The sequence below is a fragment of the Patella vulgata genome, chromosome 6 (genome assembly GCF_932274485.2).
Source record: "Patella vulgata chromosome 6, xgPatVulg1.2, whole genome shotgun sequence".
NCBI lineage: Eukaryota > Metazoa > Mollusca > Gastropoda > Patellidae > Patella > Patella vulgata.
The window spans coordinates 13679096-13698760 of record NC_065884.2 but is presented as its reverse complement, the minus strand read 5'-3'; the positions used below and the strand labels follow the sequence as shown (position 1 = coordinate 13698760).

The window sequence follows — 19665 nt, the reverse complement described above, 5'->3', positions numbered from 1 at the left end:
ATACACTAGCTATTCTTCACCCCTAAACTTCCCTATTCTATATAATAACATCCAGTCATTGGCATCTACACTAGGAAGCCATGGAGGCTTGGTGTGTAGGCTGTGGCTTGCTAACCTGGAGATTCTGTATTCATCCCTGCATTGGTTGAGAAGTTTAATCAAGATTTGTTTGCGTGGTTCCCCCTTATCAGTGGCGCAGGACAGAGGATGGGACTAAAAACCGAGGTCTCATGTAAACATTAGTGTGCATGTATAAGAGTATACCATAGCACCGCTGTCCGGGCAAAATTTCCCTCATAGTATAGCGTATGCCCGTCTACATTAGCCCTGTCACAGCAGAACAGTAGCATGTTAAACCCCATTTCATATCATCTACAGTAGACCAGAAATATTTAAGCTATGTGGACTGAACTTGCTTCTGGGGCCAAACTTAAGCTTCCTTAGATTGATAGATCCATCCTAGCTGCATGTGCAATAGAAATTACACAATAGATGGTAGTTGACATTGTTATAAAACCTCTACCATGGTAAAATTACCATCCATCCTTTTAGGCAATGTACAGCTTCCTTAGATTGATAGATCCATCCTGGCTGCATGTGCAATAGAAATTACACAATAGATGGTAGTTGACATTGTTATAAAACCTCTACCATGGTAAAATTACCATCCATCCTTTTAGGCAATGTACAGCTTCCTTAGATTGATAGATCCATCCTGGCTGCATGTGCAATAGAAATTACACAATAGATGATAGTTGACATTGTTATAAAACCTCTACCATGGTAAAATTACCATCCATCCTTTTAGGCAATGTACAGCTTCCTTAGATTGATAGATCCATCCTGGCTGCATGTGCAATAGAAATTACACAATTGATGGTAGTTGACATTGTTATAAAACCTCTACTATGGTAAAATTACCATCCATCCTTTTAGGCAATGTACATTCTGTATTGACACAGTCACCAGCAGCTTTGATCTGTCTGAAGAGAAAAGGGAAATAACTCTTGTAAAGCACCTTAACCTTTCTTAAGTCCACACGTTTACATATCACCATCAGCCATTATAAAAACAAAAATCTAGATAAAACTTGGAAGCTAATTTATTCACAGCTAACAAAATAATATAATAACAAAAATGCTAACAAAATGCCAGTTTATGTTGTCAAGATGTGGTGAACAAAATATACATGAAAATTATAAAATGTAGCTGAATAATAATTCTCATAAAGAGAAAAGTTATACAAAGATATTATATTTGTTGCTAAATTTGCAATAATAGATATAACTAAGGCCAAACAAATAAAATACTCTGGTTCTCAGACAATCCTTACCAAAAATCTGATACTGGAGGTGAGTTTTTATTTTGTTGAAGGAATCAGATCACTTCTGGCATAATGACTTTTCCTAAACAGCACATTTCAAGGCACTACATTTTTGTCAAAGGATCACTACTGGCCTAATGACTTCTCAAAAACATCACATTTCAAGGCACTACATTTATCGCATCATGTTGTTAATAGGAATGTAGGAGTATTATGTCTGATTGTCAGTGTCATGGTTGCATACTTGATAACTGAATCTAAGCCACATTTCCTGTAACTGATGTAAAACATTTACATGAGACTGTTTTAATATTTATTTTTTAAAATATAAACAGGTCGTGTGGTTCTTTATAAGTGTTGAAGGATTATCTCAAAACTAGAATATATTTTTTTAAATGGCCTAAGACACAAAAAAAAAGATTATATTGTTCGTCTATGACATTATACAGTGGCGGTTCCAGGTACCCCCCTCCCCCCCACCCTTTTACCAGAAGAAATAATACCAGTATAGAATATTATTTTGTTGTTTCTATAAAACATGTAAATTTGAGCTTTTCATTGGTTGGAGCGATGTTGATGATAAAATCTAATATTAAATTCTGGTTCAGGTATGTGCTAGCAATCATCACCGACAATTGGAATTAAAAAAAGATTACCCCTCCCTAACCAAATATCCTGCCCACCACTGCCATTATATAATATAATTAAATTTTTATACCAATATAATATATATATCACAGTATTATATAATATAATAATTCCTACATGCATATCAAAAATATAAAATTAAAGCTGCTAAATGTCGTTTGTATTTTGTGGACAATATCTCGTTTTTCCAGGCTAAATGTACAGGAATATATAGGCCTCAAATTTATTTTTTAACGTTTCAGAATATATATATATATATAAAGGTTAGATAATCTCCTGGCTTGGATTAATTCAAAATAAAAATAAACACTGAAAGGAACTGAATCATCTTAGATAGAAATTCCTTTAAGAAAAACAAAATGAACTGGGGTTTAACGTCCTACTCCGACTGGGCTAATGATGACCGGCTTACGCAATACAGTCTAAATGAAATGAAATGGGTTTTAATGTCCTACTGTTCTGCTCTGACTGGACTAATAAAAGACAGGCAGAAGCCATATAGTGTGCTGTGAGGGAAATTTTGCCCGGCAGCGGGACTGCGGCCTACTCTTTTATCAAATTCCAACTGCCAAGGGAGCTTTTACGTGCACGCCAAAGAGATTCAACTTTCACAATATTGGACATGTACATGTATTTAAATTTTTAAAAAGAAAACGGACCTTGTTTAACAAGATCGGCTTGACTTACAACAGACAAAGATGATACCAGCATTTTAGTGTTTTGAACACCTTAAATTATTTTGAAACTTAAACAAGATGGTTTTTATATGATGTACCAAACACAAGTTAGACACAAACATTTAAAATATTGTTTTTAGTCCATGGTAGTGAGAAATGATGGGATTTCAAAATGTTTCTTTTCGGACAGTTTTACCGAAAACATAAGGCAATGTATATGTCAATAAAATAATAATAATACAGACAATAGATTTGATAACAAAAATTAATTGTTGGCTTAAGCATGAAAAGAAATAACATGGAGTTTACAACCTACTTTTCTGCACCAACTGGGCTAATGAAGATGGGCCATACTGTGTGCTATGAAGGGAAATTTTGCCTCGACAGCAGCACTATTGCCTACTCATATTACAGATTCCAACTGTCAAGGATCCCTTTACATGCGTGCCAACGTGCATAATGGTACCTTGTTTTTTTGCACCAACCAAAAGACGAAATAATTTTCCTTGTCAGGCCTTCTGTCCTACATCAGTGACGGGAAACCACACTGGAAAAATACCAGGGAACAATCTTAGCCAACATAGGGATCAAACCCTGGACCTTCTGGTTAGTGAGCCACCACCTTACTCACAGAGTCACTGTGGCTTGCTCAATAACAAATAATAATACAGATGACAAATTTGATAACAAAAATTAAATTATTGCTGGAAACAAAACAATGACATCACAAACATATAAAATAAGTTTTTGTTCTTCTTCTAAAGATACATGAAAAGCTGCCTTAGTCCATCTTTGTAAAACAATTACTGACACATAAAAATTCATTTTAACAGGATACCTCATTTGATGGGTTTTAATTCTATCAAAACTAAGAACACACTAACAATGGCACTATATTGAATAACAATTAAATTATAACAAAAAATTTATAAAATATCTAAATGATAATTATATTCTAATAATAATAAATACTTTAAAAACTATCTAAATAATAGTAATTTTAGAAATAGAAAGAAAACATCTGTATGAAAATATATTTGAAATTGGTGTATTATAAAATTTCAAAGACTAACAAAGAATCACAGTTTGAAAAATATATATATAGAGAGATAAATGGGGTTTAACATCCACTCGACACAAAGTAGGTCATTTCGGGACTAACACATACTTCAATTTTATTTCGATAATTCGCTTGAGCGTAGGGGACTTTAGCAGTGGGAGCAAACCGGAGGACCCGGAGAACACCCATGAGGTTAGACAAATGACCCTACTCCTTGTCACGTACAACAGGGGAATTGAAACCCTTCCAGTTGACTCAATGACAGACCTTATGATACAGCGCGCCCATGCGAAACATATATAGAACAACTTGTGATGCTTTAAGGACACATTACATAAAATTTAGATAATGCAAAATGAATATATTGAAAATTTCATTCAAATTACTTTATCCTGAGCAAAGTTATCATTGTTTTGACAAGATGTGTGTATCTATTGTTTAGATACACAGTTTTTATAACAATACGCAAATTTAGCTCTAAGATAATACATCTATAAGAGAATATAATTTAAAAAAAACAACTAAAAAAACTATAAAGCTATGATAAATGTTGGTGATTACGAAAGGCTAGAATAATGTCTATTAATAACTGAATACCATTTTAATTCTATCGATCAGCAAAAACAATTTATTTATAAATTTGTTAATCGACCAGCAAAAACAATTTAATATAAATCTGGCATTTAATAAATTTGTTAAATATTAATGATTTAGAAACGATGGAATAATGTTTTTTAACAACTGCATACCATTTTAATTCTATCGACCAGCAAAAACAATTTATTCTTAAATTTGTTAAATATTAAATGATTTTGAAACACCGGAATAATGTCTATTAACAAATGGATACCCTTTTAATTATATCAATAAGCATAAATGATTTATTATAAATCTTGCATTTGATAAATTTGTTAAATATTAATGATTTAGAAACGACGGAATAATGTCTATTAATAACTGCATATCATTTTAATTATATATAAGCGAAAACAATTTATTATAAAATCTCGCATTTGATGTGTAAAGAACTTGAAAGTATTCAAAAATATAATTTAGGGTGTAGACTCTACACTGTAGAGGACTTGAAAAAGTTGAATAATAAAATTTGGCACATAGTATCTTTAGTTAAGCTTATATTTATTGTTAAGTTTATCATAAACACCGGTATTAACACAAGTTAAATGATCTGTTTTAATTATAATTAATGAACAAATATCAGATCTAAAATATCTTTTATTGATGAATAATATGATACTCGTATATGCTTACTTATAGCTCTATTAAGTTAGATAAAATACCGACAGAATCAAATCTTTCACAGACTCAAATAGTCAAATCTTTCACAGACTTATAAAGAATCAAATCTTTCACAGACTTTCACAGACACAAATAGTCAAATCTTTCACAGACTTAAAAAATCATTCCAGCTGATATTGCCTCTGCTTCAATCTTAGTCTATGCATTTTAAATGTTTGTTTGAGAAAATATGTTAAGTGTTCGGATACAGTAAGACAACCATAATATATTATGTTTTTACAAGTTTCGAAACGATTTGAGTGACATGGATTGATAAATATATTGTTACTTTGAGTATCATATTTTACATTTATATATCTGGGACTAACAAATTACTTTGACAAATTTGGGACTAACAAATTTTATGGAACATATCTTGAGTCCTTTTCCCAACACAATTAAAAAATCAGGAATTTCAATAAATGAAAAAGTAAAAATGGTTCAATGGCATTTAATAATTGAACTGGAGTATACAGATCACAATTCTATGGAATACAATTACTGCTTATTACTGAGCGACGTTTCGATTAGGCTTTTCTAGTCATTATCAAGCAATGAATTTTCTAACTGGATGTCTTTTTATATCTGTACCTTTGTACTTTATATATATATAAACAATTAAACCAGGGGATGATATTCAAACTTCATGATGAAAGAAACTGGTCTTGACAAACACAAATAACATTTCTGGATTCATTTTCACGAAATTTTAATCAACAAGAGGGGGGTGGGTGGGTCAACATGTGCACTTTAGATCAAAAGATCTGTAATTGCATCAAGTTCTGTGGTTTCAATTCCCTGCTAGAATGTGACAACAACAAGGAGTAGTTTCTCCTGTCCAACCCACAATATACAAATATTTACAAATTAATGGAGGATTACAACACTCCTCCATGTATTTTAGTTTTGCTTCTTAGCAAAAACACAAACATGAATAAATTCCTAATCATTAATGCATATTGTACATATTGACAGTTTATGCCAAGGCCTTTCAATTCAAAAATGAAAACATTGTGCACAATACTGGTTGTGCTACACACATCACCTTAACACTAAAATGATATAAATTCTAATAATAAAGGATTTTTCTGGATAGCTGGAATTAATAGTAGATTTTTCATAACTACACTATTTTCTTCTGATATTGTTCGAATTTCCATTAGTCTGTCCATTATTTTTCCAAAAAAATTAGGCTGATCAGGATGATTTTTTTTCACCAGATAAATTAAGCACTGAACCAATGGCCACTGTAGTTCTTCCACTTTATCAGGATTTTCTAATTCACAGCGATCTGAAATACATGTATGTTATCAATAAATATTGAAGATTTTATAAATAGTAAAATTTTAAAGGGTGTATGGCTCTAAACTTTGTAAACTTAATCATACATTATGCAAGAGCTAAATCTGTCTATTGCAGGTCTTTCTTTAGGCTTGAAATGTTATCTAAATTATTAATTAGACATTAATTAACCTATCCAGACCATAATCAATTCTAGATGGCATCGCTAGCCTGCGATCTTTAGTGGATTATGAGCCGATTTACTGTATAACTTTCCTTCATGATTTAACGGATAATCAAGACTATGCTGTTTATCGTACTGACTTTAGTAATGATGATCGAGGCTAGGCGGAAATTTCAATCGCTTAGTTCTCGGTTCATAGTGGATCAATTTGAATGAAATTTTCAGCAAATTGCCTTTACACTATCTAGTTTTTAACTATTATAGTGAGAACTGTCAACTTGTTATCGAATCTCACATAACGTACCTTTAAAAAAGACGAAAATGGGTGTATAATCAATTATGTTCGGTGAAATATTTGAACAGTCTAAATTGAATGACAGTTGTTATGTCTGATTAGTAAATTCTACACATCTTTTTTTGAGCCGAGAAAGTTCACCAAGATTTTCCAACGTCGTTCCTCCTTGTCAGTGGTGCAGAACGGAGGACCTGGCAAGGGACAATGTAGTCAGCTTGTTTAGGCAAAATTTCCTCACAGTACGCTGAATGGCATATGCCCATCTTCATTAGCCCAGTCAGAGCAGAACAGTAGATATTAAACCCCATTTCATTTCATTTTACATTTTTTTGTTAATATTTTGTGGTTTGTGAATCTGCCATTACAAATTACTTCTGTATTGTCTTGTAGGACATTACAAATGGCACCTGAAACCATGGAGTATACAACTCGTTTACTGATTTTAAGATGTTCACCATGTCATATATATTGGATATTAGGATCACACATTTTCACAGCAAGATAACAACATCAATATTAATTGAAATGGACCAATACTGAATTTTAATTCGCAATTTTAATTTAGAATTTTTCGAAAATATTGAATTAGAAGTTTAGGTCCTTTAAACTTAATCTAATCAAATAAATGAAATGAAAAGGCATTTGTCATACTACATAATCAGACAAGTTTATTTCAAGATTGTTTGCGGTATCATAGTTTCTTCTGTTCTGGGGGGGAGGGGGGGTGGATGGTCGAATGGTTAGCATGTGCGCGCTGTATCATGAAGCCTGTCATTGAGTTAACTGGCGTGGTTTCGAATCCCCGGTTGTACGTGACAAGGAGTAGAGTTGCCTGTCCAACCTCGTGGGTTTTCTCCGGGTCCTCCAGTTCCCTCCCACTGCCAAAGACCCTACTCGCAAGCGTATTATTGAAATAAAATTAAACAATATGTTAGTCCCGAAATGACCTAGTCTGTGCCGAGTAACGTTAAACCCTATTTCTCTCTCTCTTCTGTTCTCTTTGGAGAAAGGTTGGTTAGGTGGCTAAATATTTTAACGTGTGCACTTTACATCATAATATTGATCACTGAACCCTGTGGTTTCACTTAAATCCCACACTTATACATGACAAGGAGAAGTTTCACTTGCCTAACCTCATGGATTTGATCTGGCTCCTCTGGTTTCCTCCCGCTGCTATAGACCCCTATGATCATAAAATTTACCATGTTAGACCCAAATTGACTTGGCTTGAAACCCTATATCTCTCTTATTGCACATACCTTCAATAATATTAAAGCGGAAATTGCAAATTTTTAAGTTATATTTTTAAAATTTATTAAAATAAAGCCTGAAAATAGATGGTATCCATAAACAGTCCTACCTTGTTAAAGAATAATCCTATTAATCCTATAATTCACTATTGCCAGCTGTGAAATTGGCAAAAATATCATTTTCCTCTTCATTTTCAAACGTTGGAAAAAGCTACTCCATGGTGGAGAATAGAAAACAAGGGAGGTAATTGGGAGGTAATTGTGTTATTATTTCCTGTGTAAATGAGTTGTAAGTGTGAGAATGACACCTATGATCATATAATTGTGAGTTGACAACCTATTGAGCAAAAGACATAGAAATAATTACGTTTTGACTTTCTTAGAAAATTTGCAATTTCCGCTTTAAGCCAATACGTTTATTGTTACCCTACTGTTTACTTGTGTTTATCTGTGTTTGTTTTGAAAGTGAATATTTCCCCTTAAGTCAGGCCCCGAGTTCACAAAGCGTTCTCAGACTTAAGATAAGAATTTAATTTCAATCATTGTTTATGAGAAATATCTTTGATCCAGAAATACAAATATTTGCACATGGTTTTTCTTATAAAGGGCTATATTTTAGATGAAATAAGACAAACAATTTTGGGTAATTCTTAACTTAAGTCTGAGAATGCTTTGTGAACTTGAAGTCAGGTCTATTTTGCCTTCAATGTAATTTAATTACCTCTAAACAGTAAAACAATGGCTCTTAAAATGACTGTCTCATCATACTGAAGATCTAGTTTCTTCAAGCTGTCAGCAAACTGAAAACACTTTAATATAAAATCTCCTTTGATGACATTTCGGGACTCTTCTATATACATACAATTACCTGCTGGCGAGAGGACTGTTTTAATTCTATTATTATATCCTCTATAACAACCTAAGATGCAAAATTCAAATCTCGAGGCTGGAAAATAGAAATATAATTATATAAATATATAATACACCCATACAGCAGCAATGTCTTGACAGTAGCTCATCTGAAATAAAACCTTGAATGTTGTCCATATTTGATAATTCAACAAGAGAGAGAGAGAGAGAGAGAGAGAGAGAGAGAAAGGGTTTTAAGGTCCACTTGACACAAACTAGGTCAGTTCGGGATGTAGGGATCTTTAGCAGAGGGAGGAAACTGGAGAACTTGGAGAAAACCCATGAGGCTGGACAGCCGACCCTACTCCTTGTCACGTATATACCATTACTAAAGTCTGTATGATCAAAAACATAGTCTTGATTATCCATTTTTGGATTTAATCATCAATGAGCGTTGAGCAGCAGATCGGATTCAAATACAGTGAAAATCCAACACATAAGATGGCATCAAGGGTTGATTAAGGTCTTTTCATGTTAATAAATGTCTTATTTAATAATTTAGATAACATTTTAGGCCTAAAGAAAGAACTGCAATAGGCTTAGTTCTTGCACAATGTATGTTTAATATCGATAGGGTTAATCCTTATGACCCCAATGCTTCCCACTAAATTTTAAAAACTACAGTCTCCATCCCGTTTACAAGGATTTCAGAACAAGGGACATACCTCTAGCACAATAGGTCATTTTGCCAGCACGGCCCACACATGTCAAACTCTGGAGCCTCTATCATGTTCACAGTCCAATTGTTGAAGGATGGACAGACCTACAGAGGGAGAGGGGCATCAACTACATATATCAAAAACTATGTGTGGGCGAATTAAAATAAATCAAATTCCGTAACAGTTTTAATTATCAGTCCAACAACATTGAATATCGATAGAGAGAGAGAGAGAGAAATGGGGTTTAACGTCCACTCACCACAAACTAGGTTATTTTGGGACTAACATATGATTCAATTTTATTTCAATAATCCGCTTACGCTTAGGGATCTTTAGCAGTAGGAGGAAACCGGAGCACCCAGAGAAAACCTACGAGGTTGGACAGGCGACCCTACTCCTTGTCACGTACACCCGGGGAATCGAAACCACGCCAGTTGACTCAATGACAGACTTTATAATACAGTGCGCACGCGCTAACCATTCAGCCATCCAACTCCCCATTGAATATCGAATACCCACAGGGCTGCCGACAACCAGTATCGCAGCGCAATTTGCGATACATATTTCGTCCGTTGCTAACCAAAAATTAAAATCTGACGTTTTTGATTCGCAGTTACTGCGAATCATTAATGTGCCTGTCATTTTGGATATTGTCACAAGAATAATCCACATTTTGAAGACTAGAAGGCTTACTCAACACTTTCAACGTGTATAAAATGTTGAATAAAATTTTATAAACAAAACTGAATTCTCCGTGTGACATTTTCTTCTCGAACTACCCAGACACAATACTATATAACACAGGGACATAACTCTATGAATAGGGACTATTAAACCGGAAATAGGGAATCAAGTAGTCGCACTCACGTTGCGAGACATCAAGTAATTATATCATATTCATTTTGAAATAAATAACTCCAGTGTATCGCACGTATTGTAAATAAAATATAAAAAAAATAAATACATGTTAACGTATTGTAAAATGATAAATCAAAGTAAAAATTCCCGTAAAATATTATTGTTTATATCGCGTGTGTCTAGTTAATCGAGGTGCGCCCGAACAAAAATAGTAATACACGATAAAAAGCAGACGAGATCGTTTTCTAACGAAGATTTCTAACGTAACAAAAAAATAACAATTAAAATGAGTGGGGCTTCGGAAGTCACTGTCAAGAATTGGCTTCAGACATAAGACCTAACTAAATGTCTACATCACATTTATAAACTGTCACAAGTACTTGTGGCAGTGCTAAAAAAATCTAAGAATAGTCAGAATGGAATCTAATCATATTTGTTATGAATTAAAGTAATATCTAGGTATTTACATTGAAACTGAAAAACTGCTAATCAATTTTTAAATTTGCTAATCAAATTTGGCAAAATTGGACTTTTTGATTAGCAGTGCTGCTAATCAACTGTGAAAAATTACCGACAGCCCTGAATACCCATACATTTGTTTGAATGACATTGAGAAATGATCTCTAGTTTTTTAATAAACTTACCTTTTAATAAATTAGACTGATCTTCTATACTGAGATCTGTAAAACCTGGGATAGACTTGGCGAAAGTAATTAAACGACGAATACAAGACTCCATTGCAGTAGCCATCTCGTTACATATAGGTTGACGGTTGTCAATGTCTATTCCCGTTATATCGTAGAAATCTTTATACTGCTCCATAGATAATAAAGAAAGTTTACCAAATACTTCAGTTTTTAATTTATACTTTTCCTGAAAAAAGAACCCAAATCAAATGACGAGGTTTTAGAGTTGCTAAAGTCACCAATGTAGACACATGTTTTTCAATTCATCAATCCCAAACAGCCATTTTTCATGGCTTTATGCTGAAACGTACTAAAATTGATTTTCTAATATTTAATTACGATTCATTAGATAAAGAGTAGATTTTTAGCCCTTCCTACGAGATGGATAGCTCTTGGAAAGGATAGACACTTTTCAGATTACAGCCTGTCCGAGAATTGCGTGGCATCCATTTCGTTTGGTGATTAGTTCAAAAATAGGTAATGAAAAATGAATATATTGAAAATTTCAATAAAATTACATAACTTCTGAGCGAAGCGTAGATTGTTTGTTATGGTAGCAACGTTACTTGACAACCAAGATTAAGTCTAGAGTATCCATATTGTTAAATGATTAAATCTCGCAGGTGTTCCGTCTGATTAAGAGATGGTTGTGTGAATAAATGTCTAATTAATAGTTTATATAACATTTGCGATCAAGCGAGAGACCTGCAATAGGAAGATTAAGCAATTGGTTTAATATCCACTCAAAACGAGCTCGATTATTTCGGGTCTAACACATGGTTCAATTTTATTTCAATAATTCACTTAGAGATAGGTGTCTTTAGTCATGTGAGGAAGCCGGAGAACCCAGGAAAAACCAACAAGGTTGGACAGGCGACCTCACTCCTTGTCATTTTCAAGTGGGAAATCAAAACCACGCCACATGACTCAATGATAGATCTTATGATCAGCACACTTGTTAGACAAGAACAATGATAAAAATACAACAATCATATGGATTTTTGGGTAAACACTTAAATAGTGTCAAAACTAATATCCAGAAAATGCCTTAGTCAAAATAAGTTGATATGGCACCATGACATTTCTTCACAGCACAATTTGTAGTCTTTTGTCATTCAGGTAAATAGTCACGTAACTTGCAAAAGTTTTTATTCATTCGTCGATGATAGACAAACGGCACAATGATCATGAGACAACCACAATTGAAATTGCTATAAAATAAAATTCGTACAACTATGATATAGCTTGAATAATATTTTTAAAATTAAGCCTCAATCAGCATGTGTATAAACGCTATTTAGATCTGGTTTATTGACCTAATTCCAACCAATATGTGTCATAGGAATTCAGCATTTGAGATTCTGTCCTGGGAAAATACCCGCTGTTTCTCTTTCCGTGTATTCAGTGTTCTACCAGGGGATTATATTCAATAAAGATTTAAATTTACCTAACAACTGGTCAGCGAATCCATCAATGTATGATCCAGTTATTATTTTAATATCTACCTGTACCTGGAATTCACACGGACGGGGCGTAGAAGACGTGCAATTCGCAAACCATGACAAGATCGTCTTTATTCGCCACGTGGAGTATTTTACTGAACCTTTTATGAATTATCAGCATGCGTGTTTTGTTTTTTTACTGGATTGTCAAAATCACCGTTAAATGTGCTAATTGCTCGGATTAAGAACCATGAGGTATGACTGTTGTTGTAGCCGACAAGCAAATTGATTGACTTTTTTTATTAACAAGTAATAATTACCCCGTTGTAATTTATCAAAAGTAGATTGATTTATGATACCATAGTGATGGATTCATTGTTTTAATAATCGGCTAGATTAAATGCCGACAAAATACAGCCAATACTGACCGAAAATCAATAGTTGGACTCAACAATTCTCAGAGATTTTTTTTTTTTTTTGGAAAAATTTTACTTGAATCATTGTAGATTCGCAATGTAAGCTCTTGCGAGAATCCTTGCACGAATCAGATTCGCATGAATTTCTAGCCCTGTGTACCTTATGACGTTTCAATAAATTCACACTTACAGTTACACTTAGTAGGTAGCGACACAAACTTGGTCCACTATCTCGATTGGCCTTTATCACGGATAGATTGTTAAAGATGAGATTAATAAAGCACGCACGTGTTTTGTTTCAGCCTCTTCTTATTTTGTCTACATGAAGGAGAAGGTCTTCTATGTGGATTTAGTTCGTGAAAACCACGATTAATTGAAACTTTATGGACTGGATCAAGGGTGTGGATTTGTCATAACTTTTGGGGAGGACGGACGAACCCTGGAACCTGGAACATTTCATTACCAAACGAAACAAATAATTACGAACAGTTAACTGTACCAGTTGTAACTAGGGGTAATATGATGAAAATATGGAAAAATTGACTACCTACATCAAAGTTGCATAAATACATGTATATGAAGTTAAGTGAATCGTTCTACGATCAGGACTGTTCTCTTTGAATATCTTGGCGACATGAAGGTCATTATGCACTGCACACGCCCTCAAGTGGTTCAGTCGGTTTTGCGTCATGGAGTGCTGAATGATCGCTCGGCTGAGCTGGAACTAGCAGGGTTCAGCTGTGTGAGATGAGAAGAGCTTCGACAGAAGGGAACATCTGCTTCACTTCAGGTGACATAATGGGGAACGCTTCGTGCACAAGTGAAAAAGATTTGCTCTTGAAGAATGTCAATTATTGTTCCAAGTCCTGATTCAGTTCCAGATACGTAGAAACAAGCTCACCATCATGTGGATATAAACCTGAAAATCTGTCCTGGCGATCAAAATCATGGGGGGGACAGAGACCTATTCCGATTGAAAGGGAGGAACGTGTCCCCCACGTCCCCCTCTAAATCCACGCCCATGAACTGGATTATAGAAATTAAACAAGTATAGAGGCTGCTATCCCTTGGACACACTTTTATGGCGTGCGCTTCACGTCATACCTCACAAAAACTGATGACATTTAACCATCTAAATGTAAGTGTAAATGCGAAGTTACGAAACCTCTCTGTTATTCTGTACAATGACATTTAGTAACCTTGAGGTCAATATAATATATTATATGATATTTTTATATTTATCTTTAAGAGTTAAAAACACTTATATGGATATACTACTTCTGAATTTATTAACATGCTACGTTTCGATACACATACAGATATCGTTATCAAGCAAATAATGCTTATGTTCGTGTCAAGCATTCTCGTCCAAATGTCTGTTTTGCCTTTTATGCGAAAAGACAAAAATGTGACTTCCCCTGGACTCTTCAATTGTTAAATGCTACTTAAAGATTATTTACTTACATAGTAATCTGTTGTTTTTTCTTCAATTTCTTTACTTTCCTCGGCAGTGTAACTGTGAACATATTCCCTATGAATAGCAGTGAGTCTTTGTATAATCTCCTCTAATTTATCAGATTCCAAGAAATTTTCTTTTTTGCCTGGACTGGATTTCGGGCTGAAGTCTAAAGAAGAGACTGAACTACCTCCACTGGTATTGTAGTCCCTCGCAAAAAGATCTGCATCTATCGCAATCTCAGACAATAACTTTAAATTATCGTTTTCCGACAGAAGAATATGCTCGGACTCTGACCCCAAACATATATCTTTAATAGCACTAGGTGAATTCACAGATTCCGAATGATCACATATTCTGTCTAAAATACATTTCTGAGTAATTCCTTCGAGTTTCTTTATTTCCAGTATATTTTGTGTACGTTTTTGGTGAGTATATCGACCAGTTTTAATTGCTGAAACAAAAAAAAAAATAATAAAACATGTGATAATAAAATCACGTAGTGAGAAAATGAAATGAAATGGGGTTTAAAGTCCTACTGTTCTGCTCCAACTGGGCTAATGAAGACAGGCATACGCCATACAGTGTGCTATGAGGGATATTTTGCCTGCCAAGAGTTCTTCTATGTACAGGCCAATGTTTTCATGGGATCTAGTTTTTTTTCCCATATGAATGACTATGTCCCTTACCACAACCTATGTCCTACACTATTGACAAGGGAAAACCGTGTCGGGGAAATCCTGATGAAGTTTCTAGGCTTAAACAGGGACCGATAACGGGACCTCCAGATTAGTGAACCATTGTCTTACTCACTGAGCCACCAGCCCCTGTGGCTCCCCACTTAGTAAGACATTGAACAAATGCATGAAAGCAATTATAAGGCCACACCAATATGATTTTCTGTTCTCCTCGAAACTGTTCTTTGGGACAAAGACTAATTTTCTCTGTTCAAGAATTTTTAGTTTCAAATTTTTAAGTTTTTGAATTTATCACTAAACATCTTTCATGTGATTCACGTGACTATTACTGACTATTTATTTATCAAAACCTTGAAAAACGAAAAACAAATTAGTAAGGCCTAAGTGGTAAATACTACAAAATACAAGTAAAAATCCTAATCGCCCTTCTAAAAATTTAATTGGCTGATTATGTGCGCTATTTTCACAGGGCCACGTTACTGGATCAGTTATGAATAATCAGCAACTTTGTTGTTTTATGAGGTTATTAAAATTACTGTTAAATGTGCTAATTATTTGGATCATTAACCACATGTGACCAATTCTCACTGAGGTGTGACTGTTACGGTTTGATTGACTGCTTAACCAACAGATAGTAATTAACCCCTTATAATGTAGCCAAAAGTAGATTGATTTATGATACCATAGTGGGCAGTTCATTGTTTTATTAATCAGCTTTTTCAAACTTAAAGTGGCTGAATACGACTAAAATCAACCAATAAAAATCCATTGGTTTTAAGAACTTTTTTTATTTTTAGTGTTTTTCCCAATTTTCCAACCCTTTAGATATAAATACTTTAATTAAATCAACCTGTCTATAATATCATATTTATTGTATTGGACGTTAAAATCGTAATGAACAACAACAACAACATCCATTGGTCGATGTCCCCCACCACAATAGTTGTGTCTGTTCTGTACTTTTTTTGACTAAGTCTGAAACCTTTTCTTCTTATTAATATTATTACAATCAGGACTCAAAGGGGTCTTTTGGATAGGAATCTACACATTGAAACACATGTCCCCTGTCTCAATCCCAAAATAAATAGATGACACTGGCACATTTTTGTTTTTATAAAGCATCAAGCAATTAAACTGCTGAACACTCTGCTTAACCTGCCTGAACACTCTGCTTAGCCTGGGTAGAAAATGCTGACTCTCGAACGCAGTCAAGGTATTGACGTAATGAACCTATACACCAACTTTCGTCACTTTCACACAATTATGATACCGAGTTAACATGTCCAAAGCATTAACAAATCACATGGCTTATCTCTGCTTTGCAAACAAGCAAAATGCTCATCATTAAACTCAATCAAAACATTCAATTAATAAACATCTACAAGTTTGACCATTTTATCTAAATTACAAGAAGAGATATTGTACTCCAAAAAATGTGACAGTCTGACCGATAGATTCACCTAGAATCAAATTATATATTTTGTTTTTAGTTAATTAATTAAACTAACCTTGTTTAGACATGCCAACAGTTATACATTTCTCCAAACGACAATGTGGACAGCCATTTCTATTACCTGGTCCTATATTACAACTTTGATTATCAACACATTTATATTTGGTTTTCTTTTTCAAACTTCGACGGAAAAAGCCCTAAAAAAAAACAAAAAAACAATTACAAATAAATACATGGAAAATTTTTAAGGGTGGACATAAATACACTTTGTGATGTGTGCTTGTGAACAGATGGGTTGCCAGTCAACCAAACAAATTCTCACAGTAGCAAGGCATTCACATTTTTGTAAGCAATTGCAAGACACAAAAGATAGGTTGCTAAGCAACAAAACATATGCCCATAGCAGCTAAATCGTCCGAGCAGTTGACAAGGGTTGTCGCATATTTATTCTTTTGTTGGTAATTTGGGGCATTTACAAGACAATTTCATACCTCAGTAACATGAGGTTACAACTCCATCTCGTGAAATGTTGTCTACTGAATGTAACCCTGGTTTTAATACAAAATTTATAAAATTACCTTACAGGCCTCACATGTATTGACACCATAGTGAAAACCTGATGCTTTTTCTCCACATATCCGACATGGTGGTAAACACGTATTATGGGTTGAACATTTAGATGGTGGTTTTGGTGACTCTTCGGTTTCTACGTTAACTGGTTCGTCTGTCTCTATTAATTCCATTATTATTGGTCACGCAGTCTGTAAAGCATATAAAAAATTAGTATGGTTTTGGTAACGTCTGGCTTGATTATTACATTACATAAGCACATGCATTTAGTAGTTCCCATGTACACATTGTCATGCACGTAAAAGAACCACTGGCTGTTGGATTCTATGAAAGAGTAGTCCGTAGCATACTGCATGGCATACACCCTCCTTCATTAGCCCTGTCGCAGTAGAACAGTAGAACTTCATGTCATTCCATTTTTTTGCTTTTGCATTTAGTAGTAACAGTAACCATATTTCTCATGACCCCATGAATTTGGGCCTCGGGCGAATTTGGGTCCTGGGCAAACTTGGGCTCTCGGCGAATAGGGCCAATGTGAATTTGAGCCCAGAGCGAAGCTGGGTATTGTGTGTGTGTGTGTGTGTGAAATAGCTTTATTTAACGTCTGCTAGTATCATAATATATGGGCCTATCTTGTGTTATAATTTGTGTCTGACAATGTTTGTGACATTGGGGGAAGGGGCTCTAGTGGTTTAACGACGTAACATATTAAGGTCTGTCATTGAGTCAAGTGGCGTAGTTTTGATTCTTTGACTGCACAAGGAGTAGCAATCCGATTAAAACACAGATCCCATTTCAATTCGTTTTCATAGTTCAAAAATCTGTATTTTAATCAGATTGAAGGAGTAGGGTCGTCTGTCCAACTAGACTAGACAAGAGTTTTCTCTGGGTCCTTCGGTTTCCTCCCACTGCTAAGGACTTCTACAAGTAAAAGAATTAATGAAATTAAATTGGGGCAAGGTGAGCAGCCCAACCAATGGCATTCGTCTTTATGGGGCACCCATACTGATATGGGCATAGAGAGAGAGAGAAATGGGGTTTAACGTCCACTCGACACAAACTAGGTCATTTCGGGACTAACATATGGTTTAATTCACTTGCGCGTAGGGGTCTTTAGCAGTGGGAGGAAACCGGAGGACCCGGAGAAAACCCACGAGGTTGGACAGGCTGGATTCGAAACCACGCCAGTCGACTCAATGACAGACTTTATGATACAGCACGCGCACGCTAACCATTCAGCCATCCAACCCCCCTAATATGGGCATGTTGGTCATTGGCTTCGTATTGCTTCCAATGGAAAAGGCGCGGTTCGCCAACCAGCTGCCCCCCCCCCACCACCACTAGCTACAGGCCTGCACAGACTTTGTCAGACACAAATTAACTTATTTCACAACGTTCATATTATAATTTATTTATAATATACTTTCAATGATGTGTCTGACAAAGCCTGTGACATATGCCTTATTTATATGTTCAGGCTTGATTATGTTTTAGGTGCAAAAAAGTAACTGGTTCAATTAATCGTCCATCAGGCGTCAAGGCTCACTCAACACAGTCACAATTTCATTTTTTTTTCATACTGACATTGTTATTTACTTACAATTACAGTTCGCAAACCATCCCCTGACCTCGTTTAATACTGCTAGTCGGATTCCCATGAACATAAAATACGATTCGATCCAAACACGATCAATTTATTATATATATTTTCTCTTGTGTCAACTATCTTGTTTTGTGATAACTTCTACACCGGAAATAGTTCAACCAGTAATAAATCTATTTATAGGCGCACGATATAAGCAATATTCTTTTAAACTCATAGGACCTCTAATTACACACACATAAATCTACACACAAGGACGTCGCTAAAAACCTTGCGATACGTAGACCGGTACATCTGAAGTGTTTGTTTTATTTGAGTGTTGGGCGGTGAGGTACGTAAGCTACCTTATCTACTAGTAGTACTACGAACTATGACATTCCGAATTCAATTTAGTTAAAGCAATATTATAACAAAGTTATAATAATTGACAATAAGAACAATTACTATATATGTGTCCAAATCAATAGAACAATTACCACCACAATTTCACAAAGAAAGAACAAAATTAGGCCTTACACGTGTCTTCTATGAATATGATAATCCGAGGTTTACCGTACGTTTCTGTTATTTAGGTGGCCTTGAATATGATCACTAAAAAAACATAACATGAGATCACCTGACGATGATGATTTGATATTGATAGGCACTAAAAAGTCTTACGCAACAAGGACGAAACTGACCCCAACTAAAACGACACAACCATCCCCGCTTCAAGAAAAACACTGCCAGATCAGCCAAACATATCAAAGTAAAGTATTAAATTATTTTCACCATACCGTATTCGAAATGCTACACGTACGTTTTGTTCCAGTTTGAGTTTGTCCTGTCGTATATTATATCTGGTGTTTACATAATTCGTTTTCTATGGAGAGAGCTTGGCCTTGTACTATCACAATTTAA

General features: G+C 34.8%; 1 protein-coding gene across 2 annotated transcripts; it reads right to left on the bottom strand.

The window, feature by feature from the left end:
- Positions 1-1082: 1082 nt before the first annotated feature.
- On the bottom strand, positions 1083-18902 carry LOC126823483 (retinoic acid receptor alpha). Of its 2 annotated transcripts, none has more exons than XM_050552349.2 (7): positions 18763-18902; positions 17171-17353; positions 16648-16789; positions 14450-14895; positions 11086-11314; positions 8737-8961; positions 1083-6296 (listed from the first exon to the last, which is right to left on the bottom strand). In XM_050552349.2, exons 2-7 carry the CDS (start codon positions 17333-17335, stop codon positions 6058-6060), a joined length of 1446 nt encoding a protein of 481 aa, XP_050408306.1. In that variant the 5' UTR covers positions 17336-17353; positions 18763-18902; the 3' UTR covers positions 1083-6057. The 2 variants fall into 2 exon arrangements, with proteins under 2 accessions (XP_050408306.1, XP_055957629.1); XM_056101654.1 differs by lacking the exon at positions 1083-6296 and adding an exon at positions 9590-9687 and having other exon boundaries at positions 8916-8961.
- Positions 18903-19665: the final 763 nt, after the last annotated feature.

What these genes read in the sequence shown, in the direction of transcription:
- LOC126823483 (XM_050552349.2), bottom strand. Translation starts at nt 17,335, where the DNA reads ATGGAATTAATAGAGACAGACGAACCAGTTAACGTAGAAACCGAAGAG. An exon ending in ATACATGTGAGGCCTGTAAG is followed by an intron (nt 16,790 to 17,170) that starts GTAATTTTATAA and finishes GTTTTTTTTTAG; the next exon opens with GGCTTTTTCCGTCGAAGTTT. An exon ending in TCAGTCTAATTTATTAAAAG is followed by an intron (nt 8,962 to 11,085) that starts GTAAGTTTATTA and finishes TCTATTTTCCAG; the next exon opens with CCTCGAGATTTGAATTTTGC.